Source organism: Hemiscyllium ocellatum, chromosome 3 (assembly GCF_020745735.1).
Source record: "Hemiscyllium ocellatum isolate sHemOce1 chromosome 3, sHemOce1.pat.X.cur, whole genome shotgun sequence".
NCBI lineage: Eukaryota > Metazoa > Chordata > Chondrichthyes > Orectolobiformes > Hemiscylliidae > Hemiscyllium > Hemiscyllium ocellatum.
The window spans coordinates 54,451,043-54,478,964 of NC_083403.1; the positions used below are offsets into that span (position 1 = coordinate 54,451,043).

A 27,922-nucleotide genomic window follows, 5' to 3' on the forward strand; every position below is an offset into this window, starting at 1 on the left:
AATCAATGTCATCAATTGAAAACTAATTCAACCCTGCTACCTCATCCCAAGTCTTCATAGTTTCTTCCTTGCTTGTCTTTGGTATAGTATGGCCGGATCATTTAGCACTTCGCAGCTGGTCTTCCCAATGCAAATGAGAACTGGATTTGAACACTTAAGACTCAAGCTATTGATAACTGGGCTGACACCAAACTAATTGCACCATTCACATGAAACAAGAAATATTTGAGATACCCCCTTAATGCACAATATAGAACAAATGTCAATGACTGCACTAAAAACACTTGAATTATACAATAAAAAGTTATGAATTCTAATGCTGAAGTGAGCTTCATAATGAAAGTTAGTATAAAGGCATACAATTACAATATATGAAAAGCTTGTGGAAACACAAGCATTAAACACCTTTATTAAGCAAAATAATCTTCAACAATTCCTCATGTCAAGCTCAGAGCAAAACAAAACTCTCAGATAAACGTCAAAATGTTGTCACATCTCTCCTGGATTCTCCAACCCCCACCATCTGTATTCATATCACCTACCATCGCAATAGATGGAGCTCCGTTCTATGAGAGCAACAAACAACCAGCCTTAAGATTACATACATCTAATAGGAAACATGCAATAAGAGACTGACAATAGAATAAGTGAAAAATGAAAAATTTTCCAAGACAGCAACTTCTGGATGAGAAAATTTAGTGTTATTTGAACAAAATATGAAGTATGCGAAAAAGGAAAAAAGATTCAACTACAGCATTAAATAAAAATCACTTCTTGGGAAAATATTTTTCACCTAAAATGTTTGAAAGCACTAGATTATTTCAGATTTGTTTTTCAAAGCAAGCATAATAGGATTTTTAAAATTGCAACACAAATATTTAAGGAAATTTTTAAAAATGTATTGAGACTGCTTTGCAACAATGCACAGAGATTACGGCAATGCGTTTGAAACATTTCAATGGTAGGGTTACATGTAATGTTAAAACAATGTGGATGGATTCTTAAAGTCATCAGTAACAGATTGTTTCATTTAAACAAACTAAAGCAAGTCATTATTTCAAATGAAATTCATACAACACATTTTCTCATCTTGTAAGCATATCCGGCCAGGTTTAATACTGTATGACTTAAAAAAGAGTAGCAGTTAGTTCATTGAGTTATGACCAATTGCAGTTAGGTGATCCAAGACAGAATATAATTCACTGGCAACAATGCACATTGGTGTTAGAGCATACATGGCAACTTCTGACTGGAAACCATGTACCAATCACAGGCCTGCCAGCGACTAACCATTAACAACTTAAACGAACATTTGTTCAGGACTTGTGTAAACGGGTTCAGTCAGATCTCTGTTTACCTTTTGGGACACACTCTCAAACCTGTGAAGAAAGTAGCCCAGACTCCAACTGGGCTAGTTGTTTTGAGCAAGTGTTAAGTTGGTATGCCAGGAGAGATGCAGCTGGTCAAGCCACTTAGTTTAAGGGAGGGACACACACAGACCACCCTCTTCCACATTTCTATTTCTTAGATCAGCAGCCTCAAACAGACTGCTTTCAGTGAACAGCCAGACTGCTAAAAACCCAAACCAAACCAGAGGTAAGCAGAGCTGGGAGGACAGGCCACTCCCCTTTCATTGTACAAGGGTTTTTGTTTAGAACTAAAAACCTTGAAAAGCTTTTGCCTGAGGCAGTATCTGTTAGCTGTAATCAAATTGGCCCTGAAACCCATCGCACCAGACACTTGATTGGTTACTTTTATGATCTCTCTGAAACAGGAAAGCCAGGGACAGCATAAGCTTGGTACAGCAGCAGCATAGTCACAGTAGGCAAACCTCTATTTCCAAACCCTTGTGCAGTACAGTCAAAACATGGTGTCAGAAGTGAGATTGATGCAAGTGCTTCAGAGCTGGTAGCAAGCCTAGCCAAGAGGAAGACATTGGTATTTGCAGAATTAAAACAGCCATCAGTAGAATTTTCTTTTAAAAAGAATCAGTGGAGCAAGCCACCACAGTTAACGAAACTCATTAAAAGAAAATGATCGCATCTTTTCTCCTCCCAGATCCTGGTCAAACAACAGGGAATGTGAAGCAAAAGTTGCAAGTCGTTCCATGCACAATGGTGGAATGATTAAATAGCAACAGATTTGTTGCAAACCAGAAGAATTACAAGTTTCTTCACTTTTGAAGATACTATCTCAAACTATATTCCATCCTAAATCTCTCCAGGAAAAAAACGATTGAAATTTAACAAGCCTTGAAGGACCCTTTGATTACCATTAAAATGGTACACACACACAATATTCTAGATCAAAGTGAACTGAAGTCCACTGATCAATATGTGACATTAACTCAGCTCACAAATGTGTAATTTTGCACAATTAATAGATGATTAAAGATGGAAATGTACAAGGCAATAAATAATAAAAAAAGAGACCGAGAGAGAAGAGAAACATACTCTCAGGAGTGCAACATACCGATTTTTTCAGATGCGCAGAGGTTGAGAATCAACAGCTAGAACAGAGCAGGTCTTGTATGATGCTGTCAGATCCTTCAGGCACACATGGTAAAACAATCACAGGCAAAGGGCAGGATGTAAAGGCATCATACAAAAGAGAAAGCCACACATCCAATGTGGGGATAGCAGTGTTTTCACTGCAAAAAGCAAAATCATTTTGTGCAGATGACCAGCTAGCTAAAATAAAGAACAACAACAAGCAAAGATGACCACTGGAGAGATATTGAAAATTCTGGTGAATCACTAAACACCATACAACAAGTTGGTCAGTCAAGTCAATAGGTGACAGATTGTTTGGAAGTATCAGAATAAAGACTGCAGGAGATTATCAAACCACACTAAAAAGTGTCAGATACTACAGGTAGACAACTCTTTAACCAAAATCCGAAGGTTTGTTTGTGAAGTTTTTATCTCATTAACATGGTTGTTTGGTGTGCAATCAGTTAACCCAACTCCACACCCACTTGATGAGTGTCACTCAGGTGGGACATGGCCAAGGGAATGTGGCCCAACACTTTCAGGCTTCAATTCTGTCTCAGAGTCCATTACTCAGTGAGCCTGCTATCTACTAAAATTATTTTTTCAACATTTCACAGTGAGCTGTCACTTATTCCGAAATTCAAAAGATTCAAAATTCCGAAAAGCAGCTCGTCCTGAGCTTTTTGGATAAAGGATTGTGTACCTGTCATGCATCCTGCACTTTCATGACATCCACAGGCCTGTACAAAGTGACTCAACATGGCAATTCGTAAGTGAAGCACTCAAATTAAAAAAAGAAACTGTAGTAAGGCACCATTCTCATGCTAAGAGGACAGATAACTCTGCAAACCCAATGCAATATCAATCAGGATCTGGAACACCAGATAATACTTGGAAAGAATGTGCCCCTCACCTCAGCCAGAGTAACTCAAAACCTTGGACTGGTCACCCTCAATGTATAGAAGATGTGCAAAAAAAGTGTCACAGTACACAATCATTGACTGTGGAAGAGATCCTAAATAATTTACACCGTTGTGTTCAGTGTGAAGATGTCTTGCAGGAGACTATCACCTTAAAGATAAGAATGCAAAACTAATCCCCCAGCTACCCTCAAGCCCAGTCAAGATAGAACAGCTGGAAAATAAAGGGACTAAACAAGATAATAATGATAGCTGTAAAACTACTATGAAACAGATTATGTGTAGACCCAAAGAAACTAAATAAAGCCCTAAAGAGTTCCCACTGCCCCAAGCCAACCAAAGGGATTTCTACCGCTCTAGAGGAAATTAGCCAGTGCAGACTAGTTAGTGATGCTCCTGGAGTGGAAGCTATGGTGGGGGATGATCCACTAATTGATGGGTGCTGAGAGATTGGAAAAAGATTTTATTGTGCAAGAATAACCTAAGTGTTTGATAGAGTTCACCAAATGAACCTAAAACTGAATAAGAAGAGAATTAAAAAGATGCCTGAAGTCAAACATGTAGGTGGTGCATAGAGTCAGATGTACAGCAGTGAAACAGGCCCCTTGGTCCAACTCATCCAAGCCGACCAGATATCCTAAATTAATCTAATCCCATTTGCCAGCACTTGGCCCATATCCCTCCAAACTCTTCCTACTCATACCTATCCAGATGCCTTTTCAGTGTTGCAGTTATACCAGCCTCCACCACTTCCTCTGGCTGTTCAATTCCATACACACACCACTCTCTGCATGAAAAAGTTGCTCCTTACGTCTCATATCTTTCCCCTCTCACCCTAAGCCTACGCCTTCTAGTTCTGAACTCCTCCCCCGCACCCCCCCCCCCCCACCCATCCCAGGGAAAATACCTTGTCTACTTACCCTGCCAATGCCTTTCATGATTTTATAAACCCCTATAAAGTCACTCCTCAGCCTCTGATGCTTCACTGAAAACAGCCCCAGCCCGTTCAGCTTCTCCCTAAAGGTCAAACCCTCGAACCCTGGCAACAGCCTTGACAGGATTCAGAAATGTTATTAAAAAAAAAGTGTGCTGACAGCAAAAGGTCTTTGCCAAGATCCTTAAAAAGGCTATAGCAGTGTTGCTTTGCATCTACAGTTGATTTTTGCATTACTGTTAGGATGTGAAGCTTGAAAGGGTTCAAAAAGATTTACAAAGATGTTGCCAGGGTGACCCAAAGGCATCAAGAACACACCTGTTGCTATACGAGTGTTTAGAGATGGATTGACAATCCAAGATGACATAGTATACAATGGAAATAAATTATCCCCAAAGAAGTTCAGACAAAAGGTGCTATAGTGCATCCATGAAAGTCACCAAGGAATGGATTCAATTCAAGGGAAAGCAAGAAATGTATACTCTTCTGGCTGAACAGGAGCAACTAAAATCAAGGACAGCATCAACCAGTGCAGTGCTCATAATAGGTACCAAGCTATGCAAGCTAGAGAGCCACTGATGACATATGACATCCCAGTCAGACCATGGAAGAAGCAGAGAGTAGATCACTTCACATGCCCAGGATCTGATTATATTGCCCTATAGACTTTTACTTTGATTACTGGGAAATTAACTAGTTGATTTCAATGACCACAGACTGTCAAATGGTTAAAAGGTTAATTCAGCTACTATGGCATTCCTGACATTTGTCATGTGCAACAAAAAGTCCTCAGTTCACAAGTGAAGAACTCAGTTGCTTCATAAAGGATTGAGAAATTCAACACCACACCCAAATCAAATGGAAAGGCAGAGGTGGCACTGAAAAATCACCAAAGGAATCAAAGAAGCATATAAGATGCATAAGAAACATAGCTACTGAAAGCATGGATAGTATTTCAGTGCAAAAGACTGAAATGTCACAGCGCACAGAAAACTTTCCCAAGCCCATAAAAGCTACTAAAGCCGGAGGTATTAATGGGTGAGAGTGACAAAATCCAGTTTTTAAAAATAAAGACTGATAGCCAAATTTTCATTTTGTTAAGATTGCTAAGCAATTGCCAGAGTTCAGCACTGGAGCCAGTCAAGATATAAAAGTCTCTCACCGAGCTCTTGGTAGGGATGCTGCCACTACACCACCTTGGGGTCAACTCCCACTAGCTCTGGAGGTGTGCCAGAGCACATCAGAACAGGTTAATTAAAAACATCTATAAAACCATTAATACTGTCAACAAAAGCCAGCCCAAGTGGCAACTTGCTGCTACTCAGAAGAAGTGAATGACAGATGCAGGCACATACCATACACCCAACTGCAGAAGCTGTTCCTCAGCAGCAGGTGGCTGATCAGGAACAGGTGAACACCACCTGCGCAGAACACAACCATTAGACCCAGAGATCCTTGGCAACCAAACAACAGTATGACTACAACTGTAGCTCATGTCATAAGACCAGCACCTCCCAAAAGGACACCACCAGAATGAACAGCCAATGACAAAAACATTCATATGTACCCAGTTATTTAAAGGCAATAAATGAACTATTACTATTAAGAGCATGCATGTATATATTTGCTGACTTTAATCAATTATAACTTTTTGTGCAAAAGTGGGCCTATTTAGATTGAAATCCATTGTACTTAAAGTAATCTGCAAAAGCAAGCAAAGGTGATCAGAGAAAAAAAAGCTTGTTTCTCACACACGAAGTAGTTAGGATATGGAATTCACTGCCTGGATATTTGGTGGAGACAGGTTCAATTGAGGCATAAAGGATGAGCACTGGATAATTATTTGGACAAAAGTGAACACAAAGGGTATGGGGTAAAAGCAGGAGGTTGGCACTAGGTAATGATGCTCTCTTCATGAGTCGATCCAAGAAATAAATGGGCCAAATGGCTGTTCTGTGCTGTAACACTGATTCATGTATGAACACCCCTTCACACGACTGCTACTATTGGAGGTGTGCATTCTGTACGCAGACATCTTCACTTCTAGAAAGTTCACATATTGAGCACACTGCTGTGCCATACACAAAAAGGCAGTGAATGTTTGAACCCATTTTTAAAACTCCTACAGTGCACATGCAAGAAACCCTGCAGTCCTAGCAGCCAGTGACCAATTTTTAACAATTTTGCAAAGTCAGTGCAAATCAAAAACATATGGCAGAATTTTCTTACATTGTGAGAACTAACACTCTCACATGTACAAGTTATGCCTTTCTAGAGGCTATTACATTGCATTAGGCTGTGAAGCAGCACATCAACTCCAAAAGGATCAGACTTTTGAAACAAAGAAAATATTGAAATTGCAAATTCTATCAGTACATGCATTAAGTAGCTGTTTCATTAAATTAGGAACATGTTTTTTGCTTTTGTTCAGTAATAATGGGGCAGGGAGGATCCTGTAGCAAACATTGGGAATTGTCCAGCCCAAATTGAAAATAAAGCTGCATTAAAAACTTAATATGTAGTTTAAATCAGAAACTTTAGATGAAGAAACAGTTGGAGATTGGGGCTGAGAGGCAGTTGGGGAGGGAGAAAGAGAGAGGAGGGGAAAAAAAAAGTGTTGTTTGTTAAAACTGATGCCTATTGTGATACCTCTGTCATTGAGCTAGTATGCAGCATGCCTTCAAAGAATTATGCACAAGGTAATCATTGGATCATAGCATATCAAATAGTATTAAAATGGTCTCAATCTCCATCTTGCTGACTCCTCTTGCAAAATGTCACACTGAGGGAAATCACCACAGTTCATACCTGAATTACTTACTGTGTCTGAGATTGTAATGCATAAATACCAGGAGCTGTAATAAAAATCCACTGAACTTTTCATATGACATCTCCCAAGTCTTGTTCTTGTGTTATGGGAGTTAAATCAAGTTACACCTCAGATGCTCTACAAAAGGTAAAAAAAACTCATTAATGCATAGATGGATCTTTCTGCCTGCTCAATCAAAAATCAGTAGCATGGCCATTTATAAAAGTAATGATTCCAAGCCATCACGCAAATCCTCATGAAAAACAATGTACACATTTCCTCAGAAAAGGAGTATGATGTTAGAGATTGGGATGCTCAGGAGCTCATTTTTAGCCACAGTAGTCATGTCCTACATTTTTTTAAAATGATCAGATATTGCAAACAATAGAGATTAAGTCAAGGATTAATTCTTGCAGAAAGGGATATCACAATAAGGATTAAACTAGCAATCTTTCATTTGAGAGTTTTCGGTTGGTTCAACAATACTGGTTTATTGGCATGCAAGTAAATACTGGCAACCCCTCACTGAAGCACAAGTTAACAAATTGCGAGCTGCTGATTTCCATCAGGTGCCATTAATGAAGCACAATATTTTGCTTTGAAATACATATACAGGGAATAAGTAGGCTGTGGCAGTTATTTTGCTAACTATCATTCAAAAGACAAAAGAGAGAACGTTTGCTTCATTTCCAGTGACAAATGATCAGAAACTGAAGTGGCCCATTTCAACAGTAATGGTTCATTAAATACTGTATGCAGAAGGCAGTACTTTGGTTCATACAATGCAGGGACTAGGTTGTGCTAAGTGCATAAACGATCAATGCTGTTTTGTCAGACAATGTTTCATGATATGCTACTTAAAACATAAAACTTATGCGACAAAAAAACTACCTAAGTGGGCAGAGAATATTGGCAACTTGTTTTACGTTAATATTAAAGCAAGGATGAATCCAAAGAGGTGTATCAGAAACAAACAACTCAATATTACACAAACCACAAATGCATGGCAAATACCAAGTAGCTGGACTAAGTTGATAGCACTTTCCTCAAAAGTTGTGGTTTAGACAGCCACATCAGGCTTTTAGATTTTAAAATATGACAACACACAATGCTTCATCATTGTCCTTTAGTCCAGTTATTCTTTTATCCTAATCAAGGAACTATCAATCAATGGATCGGGCTTTGAATGGCCAATTGAATCAATGCTGATTATCTGATCTGTCAGAGCACTATTTTTAATTTAACTAATCTCACTCCCATAGTTGGGTGCAACAGATTAGATTTCCTATCAGTTGATCTCAGTCAGTCTTTCTCAGCAGGCTAAGAATTGAAACAATACCATTGAAATCATTAACCACCACTGTCTACACAATTGGCATGGTTTCTCTGTACAAAGGTATAACCCAACATAGAAATGTTAGATAGCATTACCTACATTATTCATTAATAAATGCACCTAAGATACATCAAATGAAAACTTTCCAACTGTTGACTGGTCACTTTTAAACCAAACATTGTAATAACATGTCATCCCAATCTACAATGAAGTTCAGTAAATAAAGTAAACAGGAAATTACACATAATAGTTGACTGATTATAATAGTTCAGATTGGAGCTCAATACAAAAGCCAGAATAATGTCTAGTGCTCACACTGCAACCAGGGATAAAAGATCAGAGTCAGATGTACAACAGGGAAACAGACCTTTCAGCTCAACTCGTCCATGCCAACCAGATATATTAATCTAATCTAGTTCCATCTGCCAGTACCCAGCCCATATCTCTCTAAACCCTTCTTACTCATACCCATTCAAATGAGTTTTTGAAGTGTTGTAATTGTAAACAGCCTCCACCACTTTCTCAGACAGCTCATTCCATACCTGTACCTCCACTGGGTGAAAAAGTTGGCCCTTGGGTCCCTTTTAAATTTTTCCCTTCACCCTAAACCCATGCCCTCTTGTTCTGGACTCCCCCATCCAAGGGAAAAGGCCTTGCCTATTTATCCTACCCATGCCCCTCATTATTTATAAGCCTCTATAAAGGTCACCCCTCAGCCTCTGACACTCCAGGGAAAACAGCGCCAGCCTGTTCAGCCTCTCCCTATAGTGCAAATCCTCCAACCCTGACAACATCCTTGTAAACCTTTTCTGAACCCTTTCAAGTTTCACAACACCCTTTCAATAGGATGGAAGCCAGAACTGCACACTATATTCCAAAAATGGTCTAACCAATATCCTGTATAGCCACAACATGACCTCCCAACACCTATACCTAATGCTCTGGTTGATAAAGTGTACCAAACCCCCTCTTCACTATCCTATCTAGCTGCTACTCTACTTTCAAAGAAAGTATGAATTTGCACTCAAACGTCCTGTTCAGCAAGACTCCTTAGGACCTTACCATCAAGTGGATAAGTTCTGCTCTGATTTGCCTTTCCAAAATACAGCACCTCACATTCAGATAACTGAATAATTGTAGATGTTTTTCAAAGAAAATGTGAAAAGTACAAACGAGTCTTCTCCAAGTGCAGACAGCTGCTAAACTCCCAACTAACTTACATTTGGATATAGGAAAAGCATGCTATACCTTAGACTAATGCAGGCAGCTTTCAGATAAAAATGCCCTTTATTTAGGCTATAGCATTCTGGGTATAGGTTTACTAAAAGATATAGTTTTAGTTCAAAGTTTCCAACTACTTCATTTAAAATTTAAGACCAATGTTTTTGTTGGCTCGCTTCCCTTTCCATCTAGGAGAAAGGGAGGACTGCAGATGCTAGAGATCAGAGCTGAAAATGTGTTGCTGGAAAAGCGCAGCAAGTCAGGCAGCATCCAAGGAGCAGAAGGGCTGAAGAAAGGCTCATCCCGAAACGTCGATTCTCTTGCTCCTTGGATGCTGCCTGACCTGCTGCGCTTTTCCAGCAACACATTTTCAGCTCCCTTTCCATCCACAACATACTCCCGGCTCTTTCCACCCCTCCATTCTCTCATGCCAGTTTTTTTCAGTTCAACTATCTGGTCACCCAATCGATATGCATCTTTGTAGATGCAAGGATTATTGGCTAACCTATCTGGAAACACCAGTCCCAACCCTATATAACTTCCCCACCAATATCCACATAGCAAAAGAGCTTATTGATCACAAGTTACTGAGTGAGATGTCAAATGGAATTTCATTTGCGAGTTACAAATTTATAAACCAACAGAATCACAAAATGACAGCCTCCTGCACTTTAACCACTGACCCATTGTCAGTGCTAATTCCTTACATCACTTAATACATTTAGTGTCAATCCTAAAACCCCCCCACATCCTTACAAATTTCTCGGAATTAGATAAAAAAAACAGATGGCATAGGTTTAGGGCGAGTGAGGGAGGCAAGATATAAAAAGGGACCATAGGGGCACTTTTTCACGCAGAAGGGGGTGAGTGTATGGAATGAGCTGCCAGAAGTGGAAGCTGGTACAATTGCAACATTTAACAGACATCCAGATGGGTATATGAATAGAATGGATTTGGAGGGATATGGATCGGGTGCTGGCAGGTAGGACTAGATTGGGTTGGGATCTCTGGTTGGCATGGACTAGTTGGACCAAAGGGTCTGTTTCTGTGCTGTACATCTCCATGACTGCAGTTGAATCTATTTTAACCACAGTCAGGCAGCTTGCTCTAGATTCACACTGCACATTGTGTAAAGTTTTTCATGTAGCATTTGATTTTTTGAATTTCTTTTTTAAAAACACTGATGTGGGTGTCACTGGCTGGACCAGCATTTACCCCACCCCCTAGATGACCTTCAGAAGGTGATGGTGAACTACCTTTTGAACTGCGAGTAAAAAATGAGGTCTGCAGATGCTGGAGATCACAGCTGCAAATGTGATGCTGGTCAAAGCACAGCAGGCCAGGCAGCATCTCAGGAATAGAGAATTCGACGTTTCGAGCATAAGCCGTTCATCAGGAAATGAAGGGCTTATGCTCGAAACGTCGAATTCTTTACCTTTTGAACTGCAGCCATCTCCATTACTAAGGGAGTAACAGAATTTTGACCTAGCAGCACTTAGGGAACAGCAACACAATCCCAAATCAGGTTGGCAAGTAGCATGGACAGGTACAGGTGGTATCCCCATATATCTGCTGTCCTTGTACTTCTAGGGAGTTAGTAGTCGGTGTATAAAAGGCACTGTTTCAGGAGCCTGAGATAATCTCTGCACTGCATCTTGTAAATGGTGTACACTGCTGCTGGATATTAGAAGTAGAAGGAGTGAACATTGAAGGTGGTAGCTGAAGTGCCAACCAAGCAGCATGCTTTGCCCTGGATAGTGTAGAGTTCCTCAGGTATGTTGAAGATTCACCCAAGTGTTCCATTTCTTCCTCCACCAACTCTCCGGAACTCCCAACATTTGGAAGCCACATTAAATTAGAGCAGGCCAGTGACCAGTGAGTTAACAGAGTTAGACTGCAGAGGAACACTTAGTATATTGACCCCAGACCAGAACAAAGTTTACAACAGCCTGAATTTTAAGAGAAGAGAAAGGTTCAGGCAAGCGCACACACCCACCCACCCACATCCCTGCACCTTGTATTCCAACGTATGGTATAAACCAGTGGTTAATACAGGTAACAGAATCTGGCTGATCACACCATAAAGCATATTAAATAACTAATGCAGTCAAGACAATACTATGGATTTCTCAACAACTCCATGGACATAGTGAATTATCCAATCTCATTCAAAAACTCAACAACAGATCCTAATTCTTCTCTTCCAAGGACATAGTTTCACATACCCGTCTTAAGCTATTGATCACAGAATCCCTACAGTGTGGAAACAGGCACTTCGACCCTCTGAAGAGGAACCCACTCTTGCCCATTCCCCTACCTTATTGTCCTATATTTACCCCTGACTAATGCACCTAGCCTACACTTCCCTGAACACTAAGTAATCTAATCTAAATTACACACAGTGTGGAAACAGGCCCTTCGGCCCAATAAGTCCACACCGACCTGCCGAAGCACAACCCACCCATACATTTACCCTTTACCTAACACTACGGGCAATTTAGCACAGCCAATTCACCTGACCTGCACATCTTTGGATTCAGGAGGAAGCTGGAGCACTGGAGGAAACCCACAGACACAGGGAGAACGTGCAAACTCCACACAGACAGACAAGTCGCCCATTCGAGGTTGGAATTGAACCCGGGTCCCTGGGGCTGAGAGGCAACAGTGCTAACCACAGCCATCGTGCCACCTCATTATGGCACCAATGATTCAACCAATGCTCGTGCTGAGTTGTTCAGCTTCCCTTCTAGGTTTGCACTTGTTTGGATTCTCAGAACTGCATTCCAGCATCCACCCACTGATAGTTCCAGCATTTAGCAAACAAACAGCTAGCTTTCTCAAGATGCTAGTGAGCCCAAGTTATTGCTGAACTCTAATTTTTCAAGCAAGTTCGGATGGGCTTTTCAATCCCCATACTCAACTGCACTGAAATATTAATTGATTGCAGACTGCTTCCAAGCTTTTCCTTAGCTCTAACACCAACATTTATTTGCACCAACCAGCTCTTAAGGACTGGAGGGAAGTCCTAACTGCACAGGGCTCTCTTTCTCTTGGGACTTTACCCTAATCTCAACCACATGGACTCAGTCAAAGGGCCTCTTCTGTACAGTATGGTTTGATGATTTTAAAAGTAATGACTTCTCAGCAGCACAGCACAACAGCAATTTTCTGCATGGGCCCTGCTTTTGACTCTTACTGTCATATACACCCACCTGTTGTTAAATTGGTTACTTAACGACAATGTGTACAAATCCTGCCCATATTGCTCGGGGAAAAAAAAATCGAAAATACTGGAATGACAAGTTTCCTAAAATGTTACAATTTTCACAGCTTGACAGTTGACAGCACAAAATGGGTACAAATCAAATTAGAATTCATCATAAAGGGATGTGCAAGGTAGCATGTCTGATAGGTTCCGTGAATGAATACTTGAGGTTAGGATCTAGACCATTGAAGGCCAATAGGTGAAAGATTGAAAGTTAGAAGCACTAATTGAAAACCTGGAAGGTTCAGAATTAGAGGTGGTTACATAGAGGTCAAAAGCTTCCTTCCATGAATTCGGAATTTAACTTTAATTTTAAAAAAGGACAGTCATTGCCAAGCCAGGAGCCACTACAGATCAGCACAGGACAACATTGGAATACAGCTAGGTGCAAAACAGGGCATTAAAAGCAGAGCTATTGGATGAACTACGTTTACAGAGAGTGTGCAGGATTGGAGGCTGGTCAGCAGTGACCTGTAGAACATCCCGCCTCAAAACAAAAAAAATACACACTTCAAACATATAGTTCAACATATTTCAAGTGATCCACAGATGTTTTGCACATACTATCAAAACTCCAACAGTGTACTTGGTTTCCATAGGAGACAGTGGGCCACCAGACATTTGGGGTGGGGGAGGGGTGGGGGGAATGAGTTTAAGTATTTGGCTTTGCACCAGCTCATTTACAACAACTGGAAGCCAAATTATGCAAGACTGCTTCCTCTGGGTGGTCTCAGCTCCACAAAAGTAAAACCACACCACAAGCCCTTCCATTTATACAGTATAAAAGTGGTTCCTGCTTAAGCAGCTTTTTCTTAACACTGCCATTGTTAGAGGGGCACTGTTCAAACCACACATCAGATGTAAAAAGACAGACAAAAGGAGCATTGACCTTTTATGACATTAATTGGAAAGTATAAAATTCCTTCACCCACTATTACACAAAACCAGATCAGCCAATGTAGGTCAGGGGTGTCCAACACCCTGCAGTGGTTAAAGAAAATTGTCAAAATGTTTACCATTCTGAGATAACATGCGTTAAAAAATACAACCTTCCACATAGTGAGAAGGGGAGATTTATTTTACATTTTTTTTCAATTTCCAGCTATAATCACAGTAAAGTGCATCACAGATTTCAAACAGCTAGCAACTAATACTTTCCTGCAAAATTGCCACTCTTTCACCCTTGGCAACTAAACTGATCCTGCCATTACCTTGTGGGAGGAAGATTTATTTCTGATATCACTCTTACAAATGAGTGGTCTTAACGTTTGGCTTCAAAGTTCCCAAACGAAAAGAAAATATCCAGAAAACAAGAAGTTGCACCAACTAACTTTTCTAGAAGCATTCTGAAGTTAGGTCAAATTCAGTCTGCTTTAATCGTATTTTGGTTTCAGTTGGTAGCATTTTTTCCCCCAAGTTAGGTGGTTTTGGGTTTGAATTCCACCCGAGGTAGCAAACAAAGATCAAGGTGGACATTTCTCATGCAGTACAGAGTGCGACATCTACAGAGGATTGAATGGAAATGTTAAACTAATGCCCCACCTGCTAGCTCACATGAATGTTAAAAAAGATTGCATGACACATTTATAGGAAAACAATGGAGTTAGCCCCAATGTCCCAAATTTTATCCTTCAATTTACATTACACAGCTATTATGTCAATAAACAGATTTTTATATGTAAATCACCTGCCATCTAAGCTACAACTTTTGAAACAGACAAAATACAAATTGGCTTAAGTACTCAGATAAGCAGTGTTGTGAAAAGCAATAAGTGAACGCAAGTCATTCTTTGCTGCATGAGGGGAATTCAGAATCCTGTCTCAGTTTTCTTACTGGTCTGGTGGACAAGAGTCTTCACACAAGATAAAGTTAACAGTCACTTGGTCAAGGATTAATTAATGGAGGAAAGTTAATGTTGAATTGTTAAAAGCAAATCAACTAATTTAGTTGAGTTTACTGGCAAGATCAACCCAGAGAAGGTTGAGGAGTGTAAAGTTGTTAATAAGTTGTATACAGGTTATTGGAAACTGACTACATACTTGGTTCATTAAGCCACTTGAAAAGGCCACTATCTTAGCTCCCAGAATATAGTCGTGACTCAGAAATTCACTGCTGAGTTTTCCATCAACCTCCTGGAGGGGTTCTTTCAAGGCACACTGTTTGCAGAACTCAGCTTCAGGAAAGGGGTGCAGACCAAAGGACACCTCCACTGCTACCCCCTTCCCTTTCTCCAGGAATCCAGCAATCCCCGAGTGAAGAAGTTACCGAGCATTGCCAGCAGCAATCATTGCTCCCAGTGTCACTGCCAGTTATCTACAGTTGCCAGCTTTGGCATGACTGGCGGTTTTGTGGGTCGGTTTTCATCCAAACTGGATACTTTGTTCTCTTGGAGGTCAAGTGCTGCCCACCACCAGTACTATGCATCCTTTGAAGGAACATGGGTTACTATCTGGTTCTCCCAACAATAGACTGACCATGTCATCCACACCAAACTCTGCCTATCAGTCAAGTTGAGGCCCACGTATACAAAGTTGGCTGTGATGAGCAGTTACTTTTTGAAGTGCAGTAAGGTTCATGCCAAGACCACCACTTTTCCCAATCTTAGTGTGACAAAGCAGCATTTCAAAATGTGTAGGTGATACAACCCACTTGGAAGTATTGATGAGGATGACAGGGACAAACTGATAAATGTTAATCTGTCATTTGTCAACCCATTCTAACTCAAAAATTTGCAGAGCAAGGGAAGTCAATTTAAACTAAAAAGTGGGGTGCAGGATCACAGATCCCTGGAACTAGTGCACACAGCTCATTAAATGTGGTTAAAAATTTATCATCGAATCCCTACAGTGCCTACACTACAGATAACTTAGCATGGCTAATCCACTTAACCTACACATCTTTAGACTGTGGGAGAAAACGGGAGTATCTAGCAGAAAACCACGCAAACACAGAACGTGTAAACTCCACACAGTCATCCAAGGCTAGAAGCGAATCCAGGTCCCTGACACTATGAGGCAATGCTAACCACTGAGCCACTGACAGCCAACTTTGTTCTCACCCTTGCTTAAAATTAGCTGCACAGTCAGTCAATCACAATGTGGGGCTTCAAAATGGCCAGAAACATGTCTCAAATCAATCACCAGTGGACTCAACAGTTAAATGGCAAAATAAAGACACAGAAAAAGCTTTGTTACTGATAAATAATAGTCATCTAGCTGGACATCAAGATTGAAATGCAATGGCAGGATCTCTACTGTAGGCACTATTTGGTTAGGTCAGTAGTATGCCACCAAGAAATAACTTCTACAAAATCAAAAGTTTGCATAATTAATACTTTTACACACTTGGCATATATAAACATGAAAAAAGCAACAATTGCTGAGAAATGAATAATGCAACATGCTACAGGTCCTGGAACTGGAAATACAAAAACCACCAAAAGTTGACTGAAACATCAACTCTGGCACAGAATATGGTTTTTCTGCAAAATTTAATTAAAACAGAGAAATTACAAAAGGATCTAGCAAAAGGAATTGCTCACTCAGCTCATTCAGATTGTTCCACCGTCCAATGAAATCACAGCTGATTGTGACTTCACACCATCCACTTGTCTTGGCCCCATAATTCTCCAACAATTTTGGTTAGCAAAATTCTATCATTTACATTTTAAAATTTATTTGCTCTGAATTTTTTTTTGGGAGAGAATGTTTTCTGCAATTTAACTACCATTTGTGGGAAGCTAATCCAAATTAATTGCCTGAAATGAGCTGGCTGACTGTATGGTTATAGTTTAGATTAGAGTGGCGCTAGAAAAGCACAGAAGGTCAGGCAGCATCCGAGGAGCAGGAAAATCATCATTTCAGGCAAAAGCCCTTCACTGTGCTTTTTCAGCACCACTCATCTGGACTCTGGTTTCCAGCATCTGCAGTCCTCACTTTTGCCTAGTCTGGCTGTATGGTTATGCCTCTTTTTTCTAAACTTCATCACCAGAAAGTTTTTATCTATTCTTTTCAAAATCCTGAAAACCCAAGTCAAATCATCCATGACCTTCTATAATCTAGGAAATAAGCTTGTGTAATCCATCATAATTTAGCCTTTGAAGTTTTAACAAAACACTGGCTCATCTTTACAACATTAAAAAGAGAAGTGTGCATCTGTGGTGCCCAATCATCCAAATGTCAAAACAAACAGCATTACACTTATCTGCATGGAAGCCTATTTGGCATTACAACTACAGGACTTGTTCGAAACCTTACAATTTTATACTTCTACCAATGTATCAAACTTGGGCAAATGAGACATACCATTTTGGTTTAATCCTAAGAAATACAGCAATTAGCTGCAGATCCTCAATGTTGGACAATGCGGCAAAATTTGAACGCTTTTAAAACATCAACAAGATTGAGAGAAACATAAGTGTGCAATGTTGCATCCTAAGAATCCATTTGAGAAGGAACCTTTCAATCCAAAGAACACAAGTGCCACAGCCTGAGGAGTTTAGGCTGGTGCTGTATTTAAACTCAGTTGTTGAATACCTCTCCAATTATCTGGGGTTCTGATTAGAGTTTGTCACTGCCAGTTTCTGACATTTCTCAAAAAAAAAGTGAATCTGATCAAAATCCAAAATGTTAGTGACAGCATTAAATTTCTCTTGTTCAAACGAAAGACTGAATTTGCATCGCTGGGAAAAAAAAGTTTTCCTTTTGCTGTTGGGTTGACAATGCAAAGGATATAATCATCAACACTAATACTTCCTGCTTTCTTATTGGTTCTAGAACATATTTTATGTGCTGTGTGTGAGGGGAGGAGTTAGCAGGATTTTAAATTTAGTAGCACTTTCAGGGGATTGCAGAAGCTGGAATCTAATCTACCTCTAATTCAGATACAGTAATTCTCAAGTGATTAATCAGTTTTTCAGTAGTTATAACAAACTGCTTAGGGCCATTGTCAAAAATCAAACCGCTACATTAAAATTTAAAACAATCTAAATTATACAATGAAGCAAACATTCCAAAAAAGACTGCTTTTTTGTCTCCATAGTGCTTGTAAGCAAAGACTTCAACAACCACCATCTGAAGTTGAAGTGAAAAGTGCTCATTGAATAAAAATTTGACAAATGTTAAGAACAAAACTCAAAACAAGCCCAAAAAAAATCATAAAAGCCAAAGCTAGTCTGACATTCCATCAGAGTGCATTTCTATACTTTGACAGTTCACACAAGCAAAACAATGTGAACCTTTTCTGTCAGAATCCAATTTCATCCTGCAAGAGACTCAACTAAACCTTGCTCCAATAGAAAGCTTTCACTACAGTATTGGTTTGCAAATTTAAAACCTTTGTTCAGTTGCATTATCTGCTTTTTAAAAAAAAAGTGTGCCTAACAATGGAAGTGAATAAGAGCTCTACATAACCAAAAACAGCATTGCAACAAAAAGCTCTGCAGCACACTAACTATTGCAAACTTCAGAAGTTAACAACATTTCAAAGAGCATTTTTATTTCAAACACAAGTACCATACTTACTGCAAGAATCATCAATATGGAGCAGTCATAACCCTAAACATCAACTATATAATCAAGCAAACCACTGATTTAATTATAACCAGGATATGTACTGTTAAATGTCATAAGAAATTCAAGGAAACCAAATTTACCATTTTAAGCTTATTTACCTGCTTAACATTCTTCCACCTTTGCATTAGTAAAATAAATAAAATTTCCAACAACATATTCATGTTCAAAGGAACTGGAAATACTTAGAGAAAAAAATGTACCTTAGTTTACCAATCTCAACCATTTATATGGGGCTTTAAATATAATGACCAATTGCAATATACTACATAAAATTATAATTGGACAAAAATTGAGACCAGTTTGCAGATAACCAAAAGCCTGATTGCGAAAAGTGCATCTGGCTCCCCTCTTCACAATGCATGAATGTTATGGCACAATCATTCATTGTGAAGAGGGGAGTCAAATGCACAACAGACCAGTAATGGAGGAACAAAAGTTTACATAGGTTTGAGGCTAGAGAGTACAGAAAACAAGAGGCACAAGGAACAGATGTAATTGAACACAATTCAGAATGCAGGTTAAGTGTCCTTTATCTTAAAATCTCAGACCTAAATGGTTTTTCAGATGAAGGATACTTTTGGTTTTCAGAAAGAAATAAATCAATTGGCACTTCATTTTAATCTCCTCCTAATTCAGCAAATAATGTTAAGAATCAAGGTGAGTGTCTGAGAGTGTTTCTGGGACCGGTTGAGTTCTACGATTGTGTTGGGAAATCTGCTTAAATGAGTCAGTTAAATAATTCAGAGTGATTGTTACCTCATGTGATGCATGCACCCAATTATCATCAATCAAATTGGGTGCATGGATGTGTATAACTATTTACAGAGGAGAAGAATCAGGCACAAAACAATCACCAAAAGACTTACATTTACAAGATACACTTAGATCTACTGCAGGTCAGTCAGACCCTTTTGGAAAAAGGTTTGCTTAACTCAAATGAATGTCAAAGCAAAGCTTCTTTCTCCTGAACTCAGTAAGTCTACAGGTCATTCAGATCAACTTTTGAAAAGCCCTTAGGTTTATTGGACATGTAGATAAAAAGGATACCAAACCTATGTATACTTCTATCAAAAAGTCTAGACATGAACATAGAAGGCATGATCAGCAAGTTCATAGACATCATGAAAACTGGTGTGCTCAATAGGGAGGAGGAATGCCTTAGACTCCAGGTCAACATACATGGGCTGGTCCCTGCAAGTGGAATTTAATCCTGAAAAATTTGAGGTGATGCATTTTGGGAGGAATAAGGAGGCAAAAGAATACACTTTGGTAGCAGGGCCCTCAAAAGTACAGAGGATCAGAGGGACCTTGGCATGCATGTCCATAGTTTCTTGAAGGCAGAACAGATAAACAAGATAGTTAAGAACACATATGGATACTTGGCCTTATTATTCAAGGCATTGCTGTTGTATTCAAGGAAGTCATAATTGAGCCAAGTATAATGCTAGTTAAGCCACAGCTGGAATAATGCAGTTTTGGTGCCATATAATAGGAAGAATGTGATTGCACAAGGGAGTGCAAAGAAGATTCACCAAGATGTGCCTGGATTGGAGCAATTGAGCTATGGAGACAAGGTAGGCTGAGGTTAATGGAGGTGTACAGCGGTGGGAGGTACAGACTGGGCAAAATGTTTCAGGGAGCACAATTTTAAAGTAAGAAGCAAGGGACTCAATTTAGGAAAGGCTCCCCCACCCACCCAGAGGGGGCTGGACAACAGGAACACAAAATACCATAGCAAACCAAGCTAATATACAAAAAAAATGGGATTAGTGCAAGTAGATGTTTGATCATTAGCAGAGAGAAAAAAGATGGGCCAGTGGCCTTTTCTGTGCGGTAAAAACTTGAATCTACAACTCCATGTCAAAAACACACACTAGTTGTGGGAGGCTTTCTACAGTGAGGAGTCAAAAAGAAAACCAGTACATTTCCTTAACAAGTAAGGATGGAAAGTTAAAAAGGGAAGTTATTGATGCAATTTCTTCACATTCTTGTGCATTGGAAGTTTGTAAAGCCACAGCAAATTCTTACAAAGTAGCTTTTTCAAAACAATGCAATGAAAGCAAAAGGGTTCAGCACACAGAAAAGACATTAACTTGCGACTGAACAAACTTACAAGCACATTAGAGAGGCACTCCCTGCTAACTCAGGAATCAAACAATTTAAACTTCCTAAAGAGCAAGATGGATCCAAATGAAAGTTTTATGCATATGAAAGTCAGTCAATCTTCTTTATTTAGTCAGCAACAGTAGAGCACTACCAGTCAGCTCTACGTTATGTAGTTGAGAAGTGCGGACAGACTAGAATTTTCATATCCATACAAAACAGTTTATGTTGCATGGTGACACTACAATTTTGGAAACATAGTTGCGTTGCATTTCATGCCCTGCGGAAATTAAATCTTCAGCCTATTACATTGAAAAGCCCAGCAGATCCGTCATCCTGTAAAAGCTGAATTAATGTAAGATTTAAGTTCAGATTCAACCTTATGGAGCCACAGAAACCTGCAAACATATACTGTATAACTAAATGTGTCATGCTTTGCGGCAGACCACAGTGCAGCCGAACTACACTGACATCAGGCAACGTTTGCCTATTCCAAGAATGAAGTTTGCTGTAATGTTTTGAATTATTGCATCCCTATCTCTGAACTTAATTGAGATTACAGTAGTTAGTGTCGTTTGATCATTAAAAAAAGTCACTTTTGATGCTTCCACGCTCCTCGCTGATGCAGTCACACCCACTAACCACAGGCCACAGATCTGACCTCGGCGAGGGAGTGTCTATGGATCGAAGAAGTCAAGATAACCCATCCCCAGGGCGGCGGCTTCACCAGCTGCCACACCCTTCAGTGAGGTGAATTATAGGTTCTCCGTTTTCACTGAGAGTTTCACGGAGTGAGTCACTCCTCGGAAGCTTGGAGATAATAAAGTAAAAGCACGAGTGCTACCGTATATAATATACCTTGCACCAAGCTGACAACCTCCACCACCCCCCACGATAAAAAAAAGAACCAGCCGCTTCCTAAACACATGCTGTTTCTTGCAAGGGTGCAAAGGCACTGGTCAATCCCCGGGCCACGGGGCCCCCGCGCCCCCGCGCCCCCGCGCTGGCCTGTCAATCACCGGCCCCCGGGACCCCGCGCTGGCCTGTCAATCACCGGCCCCCGGGACCCCGCGCTGGCCTGTCAATCACCGGCCCCCGGGACCCCGCGCTGGCCTGTCAATCACCGGCCCCCGGGACCCCGCGCTGGCCTGTCAATCACCACTGAGCTCGCGGCCTTTCCGCCCACTCCTGCAGTGCTGACCTCGCACTTTACCTTGTTGAAGTGCGGGTCCCTGAGTATATCACAGCCCCTTTTCCTGGTGTCAACAGAGGCTTTTGGGCTTTTCTTGTGTCCTTGCAATCTGCATTTGGGTAACTCTCGCCTCGCCGCGTACGTTGCCATTTTAAGATCCCGAGGGCGAGAATGAAATGAAACTTGCTCAAGAAAGTTGAACCGGGGTCAATTTCCACCGCGAGGCGCAACGCGAGAACTGCCCTTGATACCAGGCCCGAGATTTATAAGCTTATCCGGAGCTGCACTATCTCTTTGCAAAGTGAGATAACGACTGTTCCAATCCGAAACACTGGATTAATCTTGTTTAGTCTAGATTAATCAATCAGTTGCAAACCAATTCATCCTACGAGCATTGATAAACCATAACAATGTTGCTAGGTTTTGACAATTGGAAACTCGACCGAGGTACATGATTTTCCATGAGTAAGATGCTGGAAATACCCAATGAAGTCAGGCAATACGCAGTGAACATTTCAGACCCGTCCCCCACATCTTAACACTCAAAAGGAAATTCTGCCACGGTTTTGTCAGATAGAGAGTGGGGAATGGTTGTGGAGGTGGCGAAGAAAATGGGGGGTGGGGGAGGTGAGTTGGGAGTCGGTGTGAGGGAATGGTGTTGGAAACTGTCGACTGAGCGAATATAAAGTCAACAGCTGAAACGTTCTTTCTTTCACATCAAACAGATGGTATAGACCTGTTCACAACATTTTCTGTTTCTATTTTGCTTCAAATTTATATTATTTTTCATTTATCTACATTTAATAGTATTCTTCTGTTGATGGGTACCTTATCAACCAACTTAAATATTCATGTCCTTCACCACCAACGTATAGTGGCAGCAGTTTGCACCATCTACAAGATGCACTGCAATAAATCACCAAGCCTACTTTGACAGCACTTTCCAAATCTACAACCTCTGCCATCATGAAGGACAAGCACAGCAGATGCATAAATACACTAACACCATCTGCAATATCCCCTCCAAGTATACCATCCTGACTTCAGTGTCACTGGGTCAAACTCCTGGAATTCCAATGTGGGTTTTGTAAAGGCCCAAGGGCTGCCGTGGTTCAAGAAGGCAGCTCAACAAAGGCTATGTGAAAAACGTGGGAATAGGGTACTGAGTTAGATGACCAGCCACTATCATACTGAATGGCAGAACAGGCTCAAAGAATTGAATAGCTTACTCCTGTTTCTATTTTAATGGTTTACCACCATGTTGTCAAGGGCAATTAGGAATAGGCAATAAAAGTTGATCTGACCCAACATCGCCTATAACCCAATGAATGAATAAATTGGGTTTAATAAGCAGATATAACACGCAGGGCATGTTTTATGTACAACTTTAGACATCAGCAAATGGCTTAATGGATGGAGTTAGCCATGATAAGCAGAACCATACAAAACAATCCTGCCCAAGTTGACTACACTGCATGCACTAAGTTAACCTTGGTAGGGTGTGGGAGAAGAGGTAGGAAAACTGGTTTAGTGCCAGGAGTAAAAATTGATTCCTCCTCTTGATTGCAATGTAGTGACCCCTGCTGGATGTGTGAGTGTATTGAGCTGGATGCTCAATAAGTAAGAGGATCAAACTCAACTGCCATGCTACCTCAACCCAATTTGGCTAAGTTCTCACTGTTAAGATTTAGCATGTATAATGGGAGCATGGAGGAACGTTGTTGTATTGGATGTTCATGGGACTACATTCCAAAATGAAATCAATAGGATCAAGTCCCTTTTAATTCAAGATGGAGGATGGGAAAATTTCTGGCTGTAACAGACTGCTCATGTTTTGAGGTATTTTAGGTATTGGAGGTGATTTCCTTGAATTCCAGGAGCAGAAATTACTGTTTTATGTGCTGTTGCATTGTTTTGGAATTTTGGAGAAAAGAAGTCAAAACATTAGCACTCTTAAAAAGGGAGAAGAGCACACAAAGGCAGCACATGATCAGGTCACTGCAGGAGAGGGAGAGGGATGGGGAGAGGGAGAGAGACAGGGACAGGGACAGGAAGAGGGAAAGAGAGAAAGAAACTCACACTGCTAACCGACCCAACAGTGAACCTGCACAGTTACTGCCTTTGCTGTTTGAATTCATGCATCGCTGGACATCAGAGTGCGTCGAGAAAAACTTAAACAGCGAAAATCAGAACTGATCTTGGAGGAACATGTTTGGGAGAGGTCACAGCACAGAAACAAATAAATGAATTGGTTTAAGAATAGTCTTGCTGTAAATCTACAATAGTGAGTAGAGTGAGTTCTGTATTGATTATATGTATTATTGAGATATGTCTCTGAAGTCATAAGTATTAAGTAGCCTGGAGCAGTGTTTTGTAGAGGAATAAGACAGTGCTATTTTCTGGGTGTGTAGATTGGAAGAAGCAAAAATGGCCCTTAGTAGAGTGATATTCTCTTCTTGTCAGATGTGAAAGTTTAGGGAGAGTTTATGGATTACTGAGGATTATATCTGCAACAAATGCCGCTGATTGTGAATCCTATCAGATCGAATGGTTCAGTTGGAAAGATAGAAGCAATGAGGAATTTACAAGAGCAAGAGAGTGTGATGGATGGCAGTTATGGGGGGGGGTTAATTCTCAGATATAGTGACATTGGGGTTAACTCCAGGAAAGGTAAGAGAGTTAGGCAAGTAGTGCAGGAGTCTTCTGTGGCTATCCCCATTTCAAATAAGTGTGCTGTATTGCAAAATGTTGGGGGTGATGGATTCTCAGGGGAATGTAGCATGAACAGCCAAGTTTCTGGTATTGAGACTGGCTCTAATGTAATGAGACGTACTTCGGTTTCCAAGAGACAGATTGTGTTAGGGGACTCTCCAGTCCAAGGTACAGACAGATGTTTCTGTGGCCAGCAGTGAAAAATCAGAATGGTGTGTTGCTTCCCTGGTGCTAGGATCAAGGGTGTCTCAGAGAGGGTGCAGAATGTTCTCAAAGGAGAGAGGGACCAGCAGGAGGTCATGGTACACATTGGAACCAATGACATAGGAAGGAAAAAGAGTGAGATTCCGAAGGAAGAATATAATGAGCTAGATAAGAATTCCTTGAGGATTGTAACATCTGGATTATTCCCAGTGCTATGAGCTAGTTATTGTAGGAATAGGAGGATAGAGCAGATGAATGTGTGGCTGAGGAGCTGGTGTATGGGAGAAGGATTCATATTTTTGGATCATTGGAATCTCCTCTGGGGTAGAAGGATGGATTGCACCTAAATTGGAAAGGGACTATTATACTGGCAGGGAGATTTGCTAGAAATGCTTGTGTGTGTGTGTGTGTAGAGGGGAGGAACCCAGGGAGACAGTGAGGAAAGAGATCAATCTGAGGCCGGTACAGTTGAGAAGTGAGTCAGACAGTCAGGGCAGGCAGAGACAAAGCAGAGAACACGGCAGGACTGATTCATTAAACTGCATTTATTTCAATGCAAGAGGCCTACCAGGGAAGGTGGTTGAACCCAGGGCATGGTTAGGAACATGGGACTGGGATATCATAGCAGTTACAGACAAATGGCTCAGGGATAGACAGGACTGGCAGCTTAATGTTCCAGGATACAAGTGCTACAGGAAGGACAGAAAGGGAGGCAAGAGAGAAGGAGGAGTGGTGTTTTTGATCAAGGATAGTGTTACAGATGTACTTATGGAGGATATTCCCAGAAATATGTCCAGGGAAATTATTTGGGTGGAACTGAGAAATAAGAATAGGATTGTATTATAGACCCTGTAATTGGCAGTAGAAAATTGAGAAACAAATTTGTAAAGAGATTTCAGTTATCTGTAAGAATAATAGGGGAGTTATGGTAGGGATTTTAACTTTCCAAACATAAATTGGGACTGCCATAGTGTTAAGAGCTTAGATGGAGAAAAATTTGTTAAGTGTGTACAAGAAGACTTTCTGATTCTAGAGAAGGTACAAAACCTGAGCTACTGTTGGGAAATAAGGCAGGGCAGGTGACTGAGGTGTCAGTGGGGATGCATTTTGGGGACAGCGACCATAATTCTATTAGTTTTAAAATAATGATGAAAAAGGATAGACCAGATCTAAAAATTGGAGGAGGCTAGTTTTGACGGTATTAGGCAAGAACTTTCAAAAGCTGATTGGACACAGATGTTCACCGATAAAGGGCCAGCTGCAAAATGGGAAGCCTTCAGAAATGAGATAACGAGGGTCCCAGAGACAGTATATTCCTGTTAGAGTGAAAGGAAAGGATGGTAGGTGTAGGGCATGCTGGATGACTCGTGAAATCGAGGATTTGGTCAAGAAAAAGAAGGAAGCATATGTCATGAATAGGCAGGATAAATTAGGTGAATCCTTAGAAGAGTATAAAGACAGTAAAAGTATACTTAAGAGGGAAATCAGGAGGGCAAAAAGGGGACATGAGATAGCTTTGGCAAATAGGGTTAAGGTGAATTCAAAGGGTTGTTACAGATACATTGAAGACAAAAGGGTAACTACGGAGAGAATAGGGCCCCTCAAAGCTCAGCAAGGTGGCCGCGGGTGATGGGGGAGATACTAAACAAGTATTTTGCATTCAAGTTTACTGTGGAGAAGGACATAGAAGATATACAATGTAGGGAAATCGATGGTGACATCTTGAAAAATGTCCATATTACAGACGAGGAAGTGCTGGATACCTTAAAGTGCGTAAAAGTTGATAAATCCCCAGGACCTGATCAGGTTTACCCTAGAACTCGGTGGAAATTTGGGAAGTGATTGCTGGGCCCCTTGCTGAGATATTTGTATCATCGATAGTCATTGGTGAGGTGCCAGAAGACTGGAGGTTGGAAAATGTAATACCACTATTTAAGAAGGGTGGTAAGGACAAGCCAGAGAACTATAGACCAGTGAGCTTGACATCGGTGGTGGGCAAGTTGTTGGAGGCAATCCTGAGGGATAGGATGTATGTATTTGGAAAGGCAAGGACTGATTAGGGATAGTCAACATGGCTTTGTGCATGGGAAATCATTCTCACAAACTTGATTGAGTTTTTTGAAGATATAACAAAAAGGATTGATGAGGGCAGAGCAATGGATGCACCTTTGTCTTCTTTCAGCTAGCCAATTTCTGATCCAAACCGTTAAGTCACCCTCAACCCCATACCTTCATATTTTCTGCAATAGCCAACTGTGGGGAACCTTATCAAACACTTTACTGAAATCCATGTACAGAGGAACCTCGATTATCTGAATACCAATTATCTGAAAATTGGATTATCCGAAAGGGACCTTGATGTCCCGATAGAAACATTACATCAAAGACGTGTTTCCAGTAGTGATCGCGTCTTTTGTTTACAGTGATTAAACAGGCAGCATCTCCAAATGACTGACATCCTGCCCTCTCTCTCTCCCCACACTTTCCCTGGAGTTCTACCCTAAACACCCATTCCCAGATAATTTCTCCAACATTGTCCTGTACAGGGCAAAGATAGAACCTGTCAAAAAGTTGCAGTGAAAAAGGTGTGTGTGTGTGCGCGCGCGCACACGTGCTATTTAGAGACTTACCCCACAAAGGCAACTGCAGCAGCAGTCTAGTTGTTGGTGTATAGTCCAGCTGCCCCAGAGAGGGGGCAGGGGCAGACGGGGGTGTAGTTTTGGACAGGGTTGGGGGGGGCGGTGTTGGATGGGGTGGCAGGGGGGGTGTTGTTGGACGGGGAGCAGTGGTGGACGGTGTTGGGGAGAAGGATGGCGGAGGGAGCCATGTTGGATAGGGTTGCAGGGAAGGGTGGCGGGGACAGTGTTGGGCGGGGTTGAGGGCGGGTGGCGGGGGGCAGTATTGGTTGGGGTTGAAGGCGGGGTGACGGGGGCAGTGTTGGGCGGGGTTGAGGCCGGGGTGGCAGGGGGGAAGGGTTGGGTGAGGTTGAGGGTGGTGTGGCGGGGTGGGGGGGGATGTTGTTGGACGCCTCTCCTATCTCTTTGGACTCCACACACAACTTCCCACTACTGTCCTTGACAGGCCCTAACTTACTCTAGTCATTCTTTATTCCGAAAACTAATGTGACCTCGCCTCTTGTTGGACTATCTAAATACTGTGT

General features: G+C 41.0%; 1 protein-coding gene across 1 annotated transcript in view; it reads right to left on the reverse strand.

Annotated features, from left to right (window-relative positions):
* me1 (malic enzyme 1, NADP(+)-dependent, cytosolic) overlaps positions 1–22,170 on the reverse strand; it is a 425,357-nt gene extending 403,187 nt beyond the window's left edge. The window contains exon 1 of the mRNA XM_060850027.1: positions 21,868–22,170. Within this exon, the coding sequence (XP_060706010.1) occupies positions 21,868–21,996 (129 nt within the window). The 5' untranslated portion in view covers positions 21,997–22,170. The remainder of the gene's footprint in view (positions 1–21,867) is intronic.
* Between the last annotated feature and the right edge of the window lie 5,752 nt (positions 22,171–27,922).